This window comes from Poecile atricapillus, chromosome 11 (assembly GCF_030490865.1).
Source record: "Poecile atricapillus isolate bPoeAtr1 chromosome 11, bPoeAtr1.hap1, whole genome shotgun sequence".
NCBI lineage: Eukaryota > Metazoa > Chordata > Aves > Passeriformes > Paridae > Poecile > Poecile atricapillus.
In genome coordinates, this window is record NC_081259.1 from 2,130,501 (window position 1) to 2,147,638 (window position 17,138).

Genomic DNA, 17,138 nt, shown 5'->3' on the forward strand with positions numbered 1-17,138 from the left:
CAGCATCCATATCTCCATTTAGCAATGTTTTCCATTATCATAATGTATCTACAGTTATTTATGCTTTCTGTCACCTCCTGGCTGCTCTATGATCCTGGGCAGGAATCCCACAGAGCCCAGGAAACTCCAGCGTGTACGGAATGCTCCGGCACTGCTCTCCAGCAGCACGCGCTGCTGTGAGCGAGCACAGCTCACAGAGCCTGATTTCTGTTCTGCTCTGGGTCCTTCACACTTTGTAATTATCCTGCTCTTTGTTTTGGAAATATTTTGCTTGTCTGGCACTGCAAAGTGGGCCAATGGCAGATGGAAGTTGCCGGGTCGGTAGCTGTGAACTCCCACAGGTTCTAAGGACCACCACAAATGTTACCACACTCCAGTGCAAGCACAAATTAGGCTGTTTGCGAGTCTGTCTTTTGTGAAATAAATGCACAGGTTCTATTTATAGACAACAAAATTTTTTCAAGTTAATCACCCCATACTTGTTTCCCTAGGGTGAAACCCTTCCCTATGCACCTCAGCCTCTGGGAAAGAGGCAGATTGTGGAGCTCAGTGGGTGCCAGCAGTCAGTGGGTGGATGATGTGATGAGCAGGGTATCACATTCAGTGTAAAAACAGAGTTAAACCCTGCAACATCATAATTTGGGTCCATGCAGAGGAATGCAGCATCAAGGAAGACAGAGCAACTTTCCATCCCTGCTTTTGTCCGGGATGAATTCTCTGTGGTGCCCCTTAACTGAAGGAACTCTGCAGTGGAGATATTCTGAAGTCTGCTCCACTGAGCTCTTCTCCTCATTGCAATATTCTGGCCACTTCACACCTTTGTGGAGAGGAGACACAGACAAACCATTTATCATATCTGAATTCAAATTCTGGGCAACAATTAAAGAATAAAGACTAGTGTTAGAGGAATCCATTTCTCTAATATCCATTCCTCAGTGCAGCCGTTTCAGGTGTGAAAAGAGTTTAATCTTTAGGTCTATTTCCCTCAGGATTGACCTTATATGTTAAAAAAAGGCCAGTCTGTAATTATAAAGTAAGTGATAAGCATCAAATGGATTGTTACAGAACCCTTTTGTTGCCTTTATTGCATGATAAGGAGCAGTTGCTGTGTAACCTTGAATGTGGGCAAATAACTCATGCTAAACACATTGCGACAAAGATGGCATTTTGGCAGGGCTTTGATGTAGGTCATTTTATTACCAGGCTGAATCAAACTACAAACTGATGTCAAACTCATGCCAAGAATGCTAATAATACACTGATCAATGAGGTGCTGGATTGCTCAAGTGAAGTGGTTGAGGGAAAATGCAGACATAAAAAGTCTGGAATTCCAAAGGTTGAAGTGCTTGGGCTATTATACTGGGAGGAATTATATTCCTTGCATTAGGACAAGTTTTCTTTACTCCAGGGGCTGAGTGTTGAACAGGACAGTGTCAGAAAGTGTATACTTATCTTTATTTTTCTTGACCTTTATGTGCAAGTAATTTTTATAGTTCCATTAACTAGTAAGATCATTTGCAAACCACTGTACAAAGTGTATTATGAAGAATGCCTTGGGGACCATTGTATCCTATTATGTTGAATGTTAATAGAATGAAAAATTAATTTAAACTCTAAAGACTTGAGCAAGGCAAGACTTCCCTTTTATAGGAGAAATTCAAAATTTTATTTGCTATGGTAAAACTTTAGAGCTGTACCCTAATATGACCTTTATAAACCTGATTTGAATCAGTCAGTGCAGGAGTCTGATTGTTTGCCACTTTAAATAAAATTACTTCTGTCAAAGCTTCTCTGTTTAAAAAGGGGGTTTTCTGTGACCCCCACATTTGGAATTAGTCACTAGTGAGCTCTGAGCTCACAGCTACTTGTTTAGTAATTAATCAACCAGAGATGAGAGAACCCACAGCTCCAAGAAGCATCTTCACCTTACTTGAATCTTTAATTGCTCATTAAACATTGTCCTCTTCAGCAATGTGGGACTTCAGAACACCTGAAAACAAGGATAGAGTTCTTTGTAATTTATTTTTTATTATTTTTCTTGTGACTAAGTGCTTTAGAATGAAGAGTTCTCTCTTGAGACTTGCTGCTAAGTCTCACATTGCACTCTTCCCATGGGACTGCAGCTAGACAAGTGACTAAGGAAACTTTCTTGCTTAATTAATTACTATCATTTCATATTTATGTTAACATAGTTAAGGTGTGATAAATTTGTGTGGAAATCAACTAAATTTAGAGCAGTAATGTGCAGGCATTTTGTTATTTGGAAGAGTAAAGAACCAGTCCCCCATCACCGTTCTTGCTCACAATGTTTGCCTTTAGGTGAGAACGTGGCCCAGTTAAAAGGGAAAGAAATGCTACACATTTCACATGTTAGAGTGATTTATTACTGCAAATGTCTATACAGGAAACAGCAGAATCTCAGTTTTGACTTCCACATCTCTTGCAAAATTAGGATGTCACTTCAATGAAAAATTTCCTCTCAGCTAAAGCTGGGCACAATTCCCAAGGTATCCCTGTCCCAGCACATCCTATATCTTTTAGCACACTGTAGTTTGAATAAAAACCTCTAAGTTTGTGACTTTTCTATATGTGAACTTCTCCCAGTCTGGATAACCAGCCATTTTCAAATGATTGCAGGAAGGTGTGTATATTTTTATTGGAAAATCCTGTTTTTCTTATGTCCTGTCCTGAATTTCATCCTACAGCTGTAGAGTAGGATGCTTCACTATCTCCAGAAAGCCTAACTCGAGTAAAATAAATGCACAAAAGATTAGGACAATTAGTGACTAGAGATTAGCTATGAATATTTCATACCCGCTGCAATACTGTCTAAACACAAGATATGGAATAAGAATAAATTGCATTTTTGACATGCAGCAAACGTAGAAAGGAAATGATTAATTTAGAGAGATCTTGCAGTCGTTTTAAAGAGGCAATGTTCTAATCACTGGTCACATGGGACCTGCTGGGTAAAGAGCAGCAAAGTTTGTCCCACAGGATTATTCTAAGTTCACCTGCATTTTGGAGTTGGATTTAAATATTTTGTGAACAGCTCAGTGGGTTTGGTCTGCAATGACCCAACCACAGAATAGGCAGCAAAATGTTTCCATGAGCTTTGATGGCAGCCTGGGTGTGGGTCCAGGGTGTGATCCAGTCTGGGAATCCAGCCAGAACCTCAGGTGTAGCAGGAATCATTCAGAGCTACAAGGCAGTGGTGGAGAGCTGTTGGTGCAGGAGGTGTCTAGGAACTGAATGGGTTCCAGCTTTCATTTCACCTGCAGGTCAGGGAAACTTCCAGAAGCTTTGCTGGCTGATTTCAAAGGAATTGGGTGATTCAGCTCCATTTTCTCTACATCAGCCCAAAGCTACTTCCCAAATCAGCTATGTTAGCCTTGGTTTAAACTGGAAGGAGTTATCTTTGTCTTGGGATAAGTCTTTTGTAGTCCAGCTTCAGGCAATTCCTGGTTAAGTAAACTCAAGACCCACATTTCCCATCTGATATAAAAACACGGGATATAACCATATCCATATATATATATATATATATATATATATATATATATAACCATAGGTTATATATGATCTAAATATAATATAATAACATAATATAATATAATATAATATAATATAATATAATATAATATAATATAATATAATATAATATAATATAATATAATATAATATAATATAATATAATATAATATAATATAATATAATATAATATAATATAATATAACATAACATAACATAACATAACATAACATAATATATATAAATAATATAAATAACATAAATAAATAATATAAATAATATATAATATATAAAAATATAATTTAATAAAGAATTATAATTATCTAAATAATTTATTTTTTATATATGTACATACAGTTTAATACAGTGACCTCATTGCCACTGCTTCATATTTATTAATAATTCATACATGTTGGTCTAGATGGAAATGATGTGTTCCAACTTAACCATCCAGTCTGAATGTCTGACACACAGAGTTTTTGGCATTGTCCTAAGTGGTAAAATGGAAACAAGGTAGTAAGCAGCAAAGTTCAGTCTTTAAAGCAGTTATTCAGTGCTCTCCAGGTTCTTTAGTATGTGGTGGGCACACACTGGAAACTGTCAGACACTGAAACAGCACAGGAAAAGAGAATCCTAAAAACTGTGAGCTGTTCCTCAGCCAAGCTGTTTGTCTTGGTTTCAGCTTGAGGATATTGAACTTCCAATATTCCACCAGTGAAACAGAGAACTGTAGTAATGGAAAACTGGCTGACCTTGAAAAGACACAAATGCACTGACAGCCACTGCATCATGGAGTAAAATTATTTATTTTCTTAGAGCTGTTTTTTACAAATCTATTTTGGATCTTAATACACTTCCAAGATTGAGCTCCATTTTGTCTTATGAGCAGTTGCAATTTGAGTGTGATATAAGAAGCTGCTGTTCTGTAATACAATAATAATAAATGTCACTTTGGTAAAAACTTTATTATGAATCAAAACTGTGAACCAAAGGAATTTGTGGTATGCGAGTTTTTCATTACAGGGCTGAAGTGACAAATGAATTTATCGCTGTCAAGAGACCTATATTTTATTTTAGTCACTTAGCAATAATTAAATCTTGAGAGTAATATTTTTTTTTTGTGAGTTTGCTTTGTTTAATATTTTTAAACAAAATATTGCTCTCTAAGGCATTGTTTAGGGTATGTTTAGCAATCTCTTAATATGTTTACAATGCTGTCTGTTGTTTCCTCTCAACAGCACTGTGCACAGAGGAGTGTGTGCATGGAAGATGTGTCTCTCCTGACACATGTCACTGTGAACCAGGCTGGGGAGGGACTGATTGCTCAAGTGGTAAGTAAAGATAGCAAATATGATAAAAATATGTGTTTTATAAAGCAATGGTCTTAGAACTTGGATGCTTTGAATGGAAAAATGAGGGCTGTCTGATGGTTATTTTGTAAGAATTCATATTGGGTTGGAACAAAGGTTGGAAGGGCTGTAAGGTCCCTTCCAGCCCCAACCTGTGAACTGTTCTATGAACTATAGAATAATTCTATAGAACTGTGGTTCTGTGAATATGTGGGAATGCCCTTTCCTAGGATAATGACATTGGATTTTTTTTGGTTGTGTTTTGCAAAGAAATGTGAAATGCAGTGGAGGATGCTGTTAATGTTTTTGGTTCTGTTATTAGGATACCAGTACAGATAATGGAACTCTATAAAACATTTTTTCCCTCTCAAATCTTTAATACAGCACATTCTCCATGAAATAATCTGTGGAGTGTTGCAGCTGTTTGGAAAGCACTCTCTCCAGATAGAATTCTTGTCCTGTTCAAGCCAGTGGGAGTTTTGCCATTGACTTTTCAGGCAGCCCAGATTCTCTCCTCTGACTTACAATCCATTCCTTAAATCCATACTGCCAAAGTTAGGGAAATGGGAGCTGGGAGTTCTGCACCTTTTGCTAGGGAATTAATCCACACTTGAAGTTTTCAATTCTTTCAGCTGGCAAGGCTGTGTTTGTTAAACTCTCTTAATTGGGAACGGTGAGTTTAAGTGGTTGGTTCATGCTGGAATGGAACAGGCAGCACCAACATCCAAGTGTGATGTAACACAGGCCTGAGACATTATTGACATAACAGAAATAAGCTTGATAAATGGAGTCAATTTGTGCATCAAGCAAGTAAATAAAGCTACATGGGGATAGATGCTGTGAAATGAAACTGAATGGATGTTTTGTTTTGTGTTGGCTTCCTCCCTTTCTCCCAAATTGATTGGGATCTTAAGAAAGAAGCATGGTTAGCAGGCAAGAAGGTAACAGAAGGGATCTATAGAGGGAGGAGTTAGGAGGGAATGGGAGGTAAATTTGTCTGAGGGTGAAAGGGATGGGAGGTAAATTTGCCTGAGGGTGAACACAACCAGGGGCTGAAGGCAGCAGGGCAGATTCCTGCATGGGTTCCAGGAGATTTGTCTGCAGCTCTGCTGAATATCCCTCAATTCCAGCAGAAAAGGGAACAGGAAGGGAGCAGGGAGGAAGGACTTTAATCCAGAGGGGATGTGGATGCTCCAGCCCTGGGAGTATTCAAGGCCAGGTTGGACAGAGCCCTGAGGAACCTGGTGTGGGGATGAGGTGATCAGTGAGCTCCCTTTGACTCAAACCATTCTGGGATTATATGATTCCAAGGATGGAAACAGAGGCCATACTATGGGGTTTGATGTAACATTTTGGGATTACCTGGAATGTAGACAAGGGAAAAACTGGGCATCATGACATACTGAAAATCTGTCTTTAAAAATATTTTTAAAAAGAAAAATAATGCCATCAATTGTGACATATTGTATAGATTCTCAGGAGCTCATTTAATGTTTTGATTATTCTTAGTACTAGATTTAGTTTAACCTACCAGTGAGTATTTGTACAGTGCATGTGCACTAACAGAAGTTAAAAATTATAATTAAAAAAAAGACTATGACAATAAGGACATGCATATGTAGACTATACATTTATACACATGTGCACTCACGGAGTAAAAAGCACTTAATTCTGTGTAAAAATGGCCAGGAAAGGATAAGATGTCAAAGTACAGAATGGTCTTGTGGACTAAAACTACCCAGTGACTCTTATTAAATTGCTCTAATCTTGCAAGTGGAGATAAAAGAAAAAGAAGGTTTTTCCTATATTGAATATTTAGCTTTTTAAAGTAATTAGGAATATTAAAGCACTGACAATGATTGAGATAGAAACATTATTCATAACTTTTATTTCCGCACTGGGCAGGGATCCAGTATATTTCATTTATGAGGTTTCAGCGGTGGAAAGAGAAGTGTTAGCCAATTCCTAAATTAAATATGCCCTGTTAACTTTTATAAATGATAGCCCAGGATTAGCTTCAAAATTTAAGCTTTCCTTTTATTAATATAATTAGTGTGTTTGCTGGCCTATAGTGCCCATTGTCTTGCATTCCACTTGTTATGTTCTGGGTAACACGTGTTCCTGTCCCAAGGTCTGATCCCGCAGGCTCTGCCCAGTGGAATGCTCCTAGGAGGGAAAGTCAGTTTTACTGCACCTGAGAGCTGCTCACCTTTGTGCTTGACACTAGAAATTTGGGTGACTGGACTCTTCATTGTTAGGAGACTTTGTTTAAATTCAAAGGTTTGCAGGAACAGGCTTCAGCTGAATACAGCATGTTGTTACTCCCAGTATTTCCAAGAAAGGGGGAATCTGGAAGCTTTGTCTAACTGAGGTTAACCAGGTTTTTCTGATATATGATCCATGTGTTAAATCATATTTTGCTGTTACCCAGTTATAATGCAGAAAACAATTTTCACTTCTACTGGAATGTCACCTGTACCTACTTCCTTTCTTTTCCTCATGGCTATTGGGTAACCAGTGAAGGGCACATGTTTGCAGTGACAGAGGCTGTTTGGGATGTTCCTGCAGGGTGTGCTCAGGAGAAACAGAGGCTGGTGGTGAATGGTGCCATCCCAAACCCGTGGGGCTCGAGAACTTCCCAATTCATTGCTCAGGATCAGGGATTTGATGCAGACACAGGCATATTGCTTTTCATGTTGGCTGTTTGAAGTGCTTTCACTGGGAGAGGGATCGCCAGCCAAAACACTCCCTTTAAATTTAGCAAAGCTCCCAAGAGCTGGAATGGTTTCCTGAATGATCTCTGCTGAAAGCACCGCTGAGAAGTGGAGCCTCCCTGACACTGGGGGTCGTGTGTTGTCATTTACTCCAGGAAGATCTAAGGACCCTCATTCTTTCTGAGATACAATTTCAACACCCTGCAGACAGCCATTATAACTTTCTAAAAGTTATTTCTAACTTTCACTTGATTTGATGGGTGAAATTCAATCATAAGCAAAGCTCCAGCACAAGGTCCAAGGGTCACTTCAGAACCAGAAGTCAGATCCAAATATTCTTATTTTTTAGTGTGCCTATGCCTGGAGAGGGTCTGAATTCTGACACTGAGCCCCAGTTTCCCATGGAGAGGCAAAGTTCTGGTGTAAAATGCAGTTCCCCAGCATTACCATTCTCCCTTGGCTAAAATATTCTCAATTAAATGTGTTGAATAGTTTCAGGTACTGCCTGTAGTCATGCAAACAATTTAATCATCTTGCTTACACTCAGTTTCATGCTTTCCTAGAACCCAGCCTGTAAGACAACAGTTACAAAACTTGCTTTTCAGTGCAGCTTTCCAGTGACTGATCATGGTACATGTTAGAGTTCATCTGTTGTCAAGGTTAAAATAACTTCAGATGAATTGCTAAACAATTATAAAAAACCCCAGTGCCATATTCAGCTCTGCATGTCTCTGTACCTGTGTTTTACTGCATGCTGTTGTACATCTGTCCATGCCCACAGGCCTAGCCTTGATTTCATGCTATAAAGCTGCAATATATTAAGGCTTGATTACCATAACAATAAAAAGAGAAGTAATGAGGTATTAACTAAAGAAGCTCTTGAGCAAAATGTTTCTAGCATTTTAATGATGCTAAAAATTAAAAGGAAAATATTTTTAAAAAAGCCACTGCATATCTCTCCCTTCCCTTTTAACTTGTTTTATTGAATCATGCCTGTTTTGTCCATGCAATCTGGACTGTTGGATTTTTAAATACAAAGCAAGATTGCAAATGCTCTGTATGAACTTACCTGCTCACCTTCCCAATTATTTCAAAGCAATTAGCTTCAAACAGTGTGATATACCAGCTTGAAGTTCTGGGGGGGATATAATTGCCTGTTGGTGGTTACCTGGCCTCTTCTGGGTCTTGCTCACGCCATCTGTATTTACAGGCCCTTAGGCCCCCATCCAGCAAAGAATTTAAGCTTATCCTTAAACAAGTAGGACTTTTCATCTGCTTTAAGTATTTAGGTGGTTGTTGAGTTAGTCTTGAAGAAACAGCTAAAAAAACTTTGGTGAAATCTATACAAAGGTCTCATTGAAATCATCAGGCCTGTGAGGAATAAGGGGGTCTTTCTATCAAGATGTTAATCAGGCCATTTTATTGAAGACCATTTTGATTCTCAAGAGCATTATTGTGAGGAAGGCCACAGAAATCTTTCTGGTTAATAGGGGATTCTCAAAAAAGGGGCAACAGATAGGAAAAAGAAAGTTCAGGTCAAGAACCCTGAATTAAAAGTAAAAAATCTTCCAAAATTGTGTGTGCCAAGTTGAGAAATTTCCAAGTAAACAAGCACAGAGGTTGTAGTGAAAAAATAAAGAGGTTTTCAAAGAGTTTGATTTGTTAGTAGTTTTGAGAGAAAGCACAGTACTTGCCCAAAGTGTAATTAAAGAGATGTTGGCATAATAACACCAAACCATCTTTCTTGCTGTGTCACTTAGGGGAGAGAGATCATAGTGCTGCTGTCTGGCATAGCCTGATCCATAACGTGTACATATGGATAACATAGGTTTCCTTGGAAAGGATGTTTTGTACAAGATGTCATTAGGAACAAGCACCTATTTCATCTTTATCTCTTTGTCAAAAATAGCCAAGGTCATAACAACAGGCTGTTGTAACATCACAGCAAGATCACTTTTAAGGGTATAGCCCTGGAGCAGCTGGAGTGCCTCAGTCCTGAGACTCATGATGAATGGGAACAGCAGATCCTGTGCTAAATCTGAACGGGGTTGTTTGACAAGCCATGGAAAGCAACAGCAGAACTCTCAGGAGAAAAATGAAGTGTTTTAAAGTGAGGCTGTGGTGGTTTTCAGGCTTGATTTTGGCATTCATGCTCTCCAACTGCTTTGAACTATTTCTGAAGAGGAAATGAAGTTCAAAGGAAATATCCCTGGTTCATGAATTCAGACTCAAACAAAATTCATGTGGGAGGCTGAAGATCTGCCAGAATCATTAGCTGAATTTTCATTCTCAGATTTTTAGGGTGGGATTGACCAGGAAACCACCAGAGCCCACCAAAGAGAGGCAAAGGTGCAAGAGCACAGCTCTTCTAAGCTGTTAGTGGGCTGCTGCTTAAATCCAGAGCCAATCCCTGAGGGACACCTGTCCATGGCTCTTGCCTGGCATTTGTCACTGTGGGGTTTGTACCTCAGTGACCGCTGTATCCAAGTGCCAGATGAGGTCACAGAACCAGGTACCACGTTCCTGCTTCCACCACAGCCCAAGTGTTTCATTTGCCATTCCAGCTGCTGAGTTTAGAGGCAGTTTCTAAAGATCTGTTTGAAGTTGTTGAACTGCAATTGCGATCCAGTCTTAATTATTGCTTTAGCTGAAACGGGATTTCATATCCATAGCATGTGGACTTCAAAGTTTTAACACACTTTTCATTTAAGCCAAGCTCAAATTACAGCTTAATTTTCATGTGATTTGCAGACTCAGTGACAACTGCATCATGCAAAGAGATGCAAATGTACAAAATCAAACTCCACTGAGGCTCATACGAGGATCTTTCCATAGCAATTACAGAGTGGAATTGATTTCTGTCTCTCAGTTCTATCAATTTACTCTTCCTTAGACTTAAAAAACACCCATCTCCCTTCAATCACCGCTGAACTGGTGTAATCAGGTAAACAGCTTGTGTTTAATTTTTGCCTCTGCTGGATGTTGGGCCCACGCACCAGGGCTCAGGCCCTGAGTTTCATGTGTTCCTGGGCTCTGTGGCAGAAGCTCTTCCCAGGCCCAGCCCACGCAGGACAGCCTGTGACAGGGAATGAGATGTAAACACAAGCTGCTGTGCAGTGCCGTCGGTGGCACAGCAGCATGTCCTGCATGTATTTTTACACAGATGATTTGGCTGCATTAAACCAGGCCAATCCATCACTTTTCATTCAGTGGGAATATTTTGTCTCTTGCTGAAGCTGTTGGTATCTGCCCAGTCATTTGTGGCGGTTTCTCCTCACTTTGTGAGGGATGTGTATCCTGTATCCTCTCAGCTTCCATGAATTAACCACTTGGGAGGTGTTGCAAGCTTATGGAAAAGTACAGGAGTCATATGAGCCTGGGCTTCTCCCATAGTAACAGGGCTGGGCAAAGGGCAAGGAAAAGGAAAAGTCCCAAGATTTGCTCTGGGAAGGAGCAGCTTTCTGTACTTCTGTGTGATTCAGTGGTGATGAATAGATCAGCTGCCAGTTGTTCTAAGTCTTGTACTAAAGTGAGTGAAAAATAGAAATTCAGCACCCTGTGTCCTTTTACTTTTCACCTTCATCTTCCCTGTCAGAGTCTGGGAGAGTTCTTCCTTCCCTAAATCAGCTGGTTGTGTCTAAGGCCAAGGTAGTGACAGATCATTTCCCCAGCACTCCCAGCCCTCCTCAGAGACTCCTTCCTTTGGATGATTTGAAGAGTCAATTGAGCTGACCTGACTTTGTCTGTTCCAGTCCCTGGAGTTCTGTCTTCCAACTCGTGCCTTGCTCTTAAGGCTTGATCCAGCCTTGTACTTCATACATATGAATAGTCCTTTTAAAGTCAGTAAGGAACAATCTTAACTTCTTTAAGTCAGATAAATGCTTAAGCCATTACCTGAATGGGAAGTCGTGAGATGAGGTGGAAATCAGGTTGGTGAGGATCTCTTTCATAAGGCCAATAGTTACCGAGTGTCATCCAGGATGAGCAAGGGCACAAACATTGCTTGAGTCTCACCGCTGACAGATGGGGGGTGAGAGGACAGGTAAGACCCAGTGACCTCCTGGGCACAGCCCCTGGTGAGCTATCCTTGAGCAGGATGGAAATTCTGTGTTCCATGGAACTGAACTGCAATTCTTTATGCTGGGTATCTCTGCAAAGTCAGTTTGAATGCAACGCAATCCCTGCTGAAAACCGAAAAGGGAAGCTGTGAGCAAATCTTATTGTGCAAAGCCTTACTGATTGCCTGTCAGTAGGGCAGTATGTCAGGGACTGGTGCTTCCAAATGGGAGTGAGAAAAGGCATTTAGGTTTTGGAGCAGAGAGCTGGGTGTGAAGTTTTGGGAGCAGGCAGGGTTATCCAGGGAAGTTATGTCCCAGAGCATCCAACAGTGTTGCTGAGGTGTTTGTAACAGAGCAACAGTCCCAAAGCACAGCCCCCCTGAACCTGGAGCACAGCTGAGCTGCTCTCTGATCTGGGGAATGACTTGATGATTGACTAAAACTTTGAATTTTCAGGGTAACTTTCAGTAAATGAAACCATGGTTACAAGCACTGAATGGGCTAAACACATTCCCGTGCAGGTTTGTGTGGTTATGCAAGAGGGAATTTGGCTCCCATAAATCTTTCCTTGGCTGCCAAACTGGTGAGAGCAGAGCAGACTTCACAGAGAGGCAGCGTATGTGTGACGAGTTGTTAGTTTTATTAATTTGACTGAGGTTTTTCTCACTTTAGACAGAGTAATAGCTATAAAAGAAAGAACCCACTAAAATATCCTCTTTAATGAACTGAATTGCTAATGCTGAATTTCATTGCTGGAGCATCTTATAATAATGTGGCTTTAAATGTGCACTACACAAATGAACAGACTTTAGATCAATTTAAAAGTACTATTGGTATAATTTTATGGCCTGGTCACTCGGAGAAAAGAGCAAAATTTCCTTTTGCAAAGCGTAAGCAAAAATCTCAGCTGTGGACACCCACTCAAAAGTATTCCTGGGCCTTTGCTTGCTAAAGAATACACACAAAAAATTAGTGGTCCTTGAGAAAGCTTCTAAACCACTTTTCCCTGTGTTAGACATGGTGAGAGATTCCAAGGGATGCTTGGAGAGGGCAGAGCTCTGCTCACTGTCCAACACTAAGGAATAAGAAAATCCCTCAGGAGCTATTTCAGGTACCTGAAGCTTGAGAAGCCTCAGGCTTGTTCTGACTTTTTCTGGGTTATGAATTACTGTCCCCAAAGACAAGTGCAGTAAGTTTTATCCACCTTCATGGCTTTTGGGATGTGTTGTGCAACTGGGAAAGGCCCTGCTGCTCCATCCCATGCTCTTAGATTTTTTAAAAAGCTGCTGCTCTTCTTCATTAAAATACTATTTTCTGGGCAGACCTTAAGGATTGGAATCAAAAAGAGAAACCAAAGGTTTCATTGAGAAGTTAGACTTGAAATTTACCTCAGGCCTCCAGGAGCTGAAATTTGCTAAAAAGTGGCAGATACTCATCACACAGTGTTAGACACCAGCCTGACTGTGTGTGGATACCCCAGAGCTGAGGCACAGCCAGTAAATCATTCCAAGAGCACCAGGGAGTGTGCCCAGGCATGGGAGGCAGGCACATGAACACACAGCTTTCCCTGGTACTGAGGGTTTCTTTGTTTAGACTTAAATTTCAGGGTCTACATCCCAAGATACTAAAATACTTTATTTCAGGAAACAGCAGCTGGGTATATTTTAGCTTCTCTTTGGCTGCTGCACTGAGCAGTCCCCATCGTCCGTGTCCCCTCCCACTGACCTGGTGTTCAACGTGGGCAGTGTCTGCTCCAAGGGAAAGTGTTACATGCTGAGATTTGTCCTCAGGCTTCACTCTAATTTTGTGTGAACTTAGCTCAGCCTCCACAGGGCGGGAAGTCCTCATTTATCCTTGATTTTAGTAGGAGTTGAGTATATTTGTCGTCTGGATTGACTGGGCCCATGTTGGAGCCGAAAAGGGACGGCAGTGGTGGGCTGGGAAGAGCTCAGCCAGAGTTAATATCTGTGCTAAAGAGGAGGGAAGCTCTAATGTACAGCTGGCCTTGGTGTCTTGGGTGGGTTGCATTTAAAATACAGCCTGGAGGCAGCTCTGCTAACTTTAGAGATATGTGATGATCGGATCTGCAGGAGACTACGCAGAAGTGATGTAACACGACAGTTTAAAGTGAGAGTGATAGCACCGAGCTCCTCCATCGCCTGATGGAGACATGGCAGCAGGATGGATTATTCTGCTATTTATTGGTTTTAAAGTTCTTTCCATGTCAATAAAATATCTGTGTAGGAATAAGAGACTTCTTATAAGAGAATAAGAGACAATCTGCCATTGTACAGGTGACACTCTGGAGTTTCTCCTTGGCATTAAAATCACTTGCTTTTCTGGTATTTGCTTATATTGTATTTCCTCTCCATGCAGGAGGAGGCCATGGTGTTCTTAAATTACTCTGCATAAAATGAGAACGTTTCAGGGAGTTTTCTTTGTTTGACCCAGTGTTTGTGCTATTGTGAGTTTGATAGCAAGGTTCTGAAGTGAAATATTTTCAGATTTTTCTCTGAGAAATCCTGTTCTCCTGAATTACACTCACAAAAATCCCTCTTAAGCCCCGCAAATAATACTCTGATACTTATTTGTAGTCCTTACAAAACCCTGAAAAAGTGTTTGCCATAGGAGCAGATACTTTGTGTCCCCAATGAAATGAGTGTTTGTTGACAGCTTGTCTGCCCTGGTGTTGGGGAGAGAAATAATGAGATAGCAGAGGACTTTAACAAGTGCAAATGTAGCTGTAAATGCAGGGCTGGCAGATCAGAGCCCTCGCAGGCCACTCGCAGGTGAGCGTTTTGTTCTTGCTGCTGATCGAGCTCGGGCAGGGAGAGGAGCAGGCCTGCAGCTCTCCAGAAGGAAAAACATGGAAAATGAGGGAATGTGTCGTGACCTAAGGAAATAAATGAGCAGATGGTGTGCCAGCATCGTACCTGACACTCCAGAGGAGGTGGTTGTAGCACAACCACCGACTGCAAACAGAATTGTGAACAGAGCCCAAAGCCAAGAAAAGTAGGGGAAGGTGATATGCATGGAGACATGGAATAAAAAAGCAGGGCAAAATAAAGATTGAGACATGACAGAGAAGGAATTTGGGGAAAAGCAGGTAAAATAATTGAGGTGAGAAAACAGGCAGAAGCGGGTGGGGATAGGAAAGGAGGTCAGTGTGCAGATAACTGACTTGAGACAATACATAGGTGAATTTGGATGTTTTACAAATGAACACTGTGATGCATGTCAGGAACCTACAATTTCAGCCTTGTGAGCAGACAGTTACTGGCTGATTCTACCAAGGAGAAATTACAGATTTTGTTAAAGTAAGAAAGTGAATTGGAAGGACTGAGGATAGGATGGTGATGGGAGATGCCCCAGGCAGGCTAATAAAGGTGAAGATTTTTCTGGTTCCAGCTGGAATAAAGTTATTTTTCATCCTAGCTGCTGATCCAGTTCTGTGGTTTGAATTTAGGATGAGAACAATGTTGATCTGATGTTTAGTTGTTGCTCCATGCTGCTCACCCTAAGTCAAGGACTTTCCATTTTCCCCTGCTCTGCCAGGGAAGAGCTGCACAAGAAATGGGGAGGGACCATGGCCAGGAAAGCTGACGGGAGCTGGACACAGGGATATTCCCTACCATGGAATGTTGTGCTCAGTAAATAAAATGGGAGGCACCAATTGCTGTCCTGGGATGGGCTGGGCATCCATCAATGGGTGGAGAAAAATTGTGTTGTGCAACAATTGTTTTTGATTTTATTCCTCTCTTTCTTCTTCTTCTTCCTCTTCTTCTACTTCATTTTATATTGTTTTTATTACTGTTCTTATCTCAACCTGTGGGTTTTACCCTTTTCCAATTCTCGTCCCCATCCCACTGGTGAGCAGAGTGAGCAAAGGCTCTGTGGGACTTTGTTGCCATCTGAGCTTAAACCAGGACAAGAATCTGAACCAGGTGATATCCAGACAGAAGAAGGATTTAGAGACAAGGTGCTCAGGCTTAAGTGGCATTTATCTTTTTTTGGTGCTGGCAAAGAAACCTGTTGAAGTGTTTATGAAGGGATGTAAACATGTTTTACAGCACAATGGCTCCAATAAACACTATGTAATGTTTAAACCAAATGTATTGAAGTGGGATGCTGGAAGTTATAGTGCATTCAACTGCCAAAAATGCCTTTTCTTGGCCTGGAAGAATCATGCAAGTAAAGAATGTGCAGTTTTCAATAGACAGGGTTTATTTTGTTACTGACAAAAGCAGAGGTGAAATACCAGGAGTTTTGCACATTAGGGAAAATTTATGCAGTCAAAAGTTCAGTTGTATTTCTGTACTCATGAAAATACTTTACACCTTTAGTCTTGACCCTTCCTTACACCATTTGATTGCCTTAAATGTATGCTGTATAACAAGCACATCTTCCAGTCATTGCCTTACAGCTCCAAAAGACCTGATTCAGTGGAGAGAAACTGAAGCATTTTATTTATTAAGCATGCCTGTGTTAGCCCAGCAGAATATCAGGATATTTGAGAGTGAAAATAAGAGTTCTAAAGACTTCAATCTTGTCCAAGAAAGGCCAGTGAAGAACATTTGTCAGAGAAGCTGGGAAGAGACCCAAGTGTCACAGATATGGGTGTCACTGTCTTTGTAATGGCAAGAACTCATGAAATATAATCAGTGACCTAAAAGATGAGGAAAGTCAGAGAATAACAATGCACAATGAGTTTCTGGGTTGTGCAGGGAAATCAAAAAGGACCTACAGCCACACAGAGATTTCTGCTTAAACAACTACAGGGGGCAAAGGTGGAAAAGGGAAAGAAAGCATGTGAGGAAGGTTCCCACCCACAACTCCTTTGTAGCAGAAGGTTTTATCCACTTCCATGGCTTTGGGGTGTGTTGTGCAAGAAGGATTTAGGCCCCACCAGGAATAACAGTAAATGCCAGATGGAAATGATGCGTGTATTGTTACTGAGATTATTTTATATCAGGAATAGCTTTATGGGCATCAACCAGGAAAAAAGAGAGATAAAACACTCCTTCTTTGATCTTGGAGGGTGGTCATTCAACATGAAAAGTCTCTGCTGTACATCATATTCATTTTCAGGAGCTTCTCTGCCTATCACACAGTGCCTGCTCATGTGAAGGCCAGAGGCTGCCAGGTTTTATAACCATGACCAGGATGCTTAAAAATATGTGCATCAAATTCAGGGTGGAGGGTGAAATTAGCCAGCAAAATTCAAATTTTAACAGAAGCTGCTAAAAAATGAAGCAGCAGACACTTGGGGTGGTTTGAGGTAAAGGTTTCACAACCTTCCTGCTGCCTGCTTAAATCTCACCTTTCTGAACCCTATGTACAGAGCTGCAGTGTTCTAATTACACAGCTTTGTGAGTAAATCATAAAAATCGATTATAGGAGAGTTTTTAGCCAGGGCCCAAAATCTGATGCCCTCTCTGACTTATCTACATTGCAGTGATAATTTCTGAAATAAAGATCAAATCATG

The 17,138-nt window shown here is 40.7% G+C and overlaps 1 protein-coding gene across 3 annotated transcripts in view; it reads left to right on the forward strand.

Moving 5' to 3' along the window:
* Nucleotides 1-17,138, forward strand: part of MEGF11 (multiple EGF like domains 11) — a 200,126-nt gene that overhangs the window by 16,341 nt on the left and 166,647 nt on the right. For all 3 annotated transcript variants that reach the window (XM_058846658.1, XM_058846659.1, XM_058846660.1), the window contains exon 2: nucleotides 4,770-4,862. In XM_058846658.1, the coding sequence (XP_058702641.1) occupies nucleotides 4,770-4,862 (93 nt within the window). The remainder of the gene's footprint in view (nucleotides 1-4,769; nucleotides 4,863-17,138) is intronic.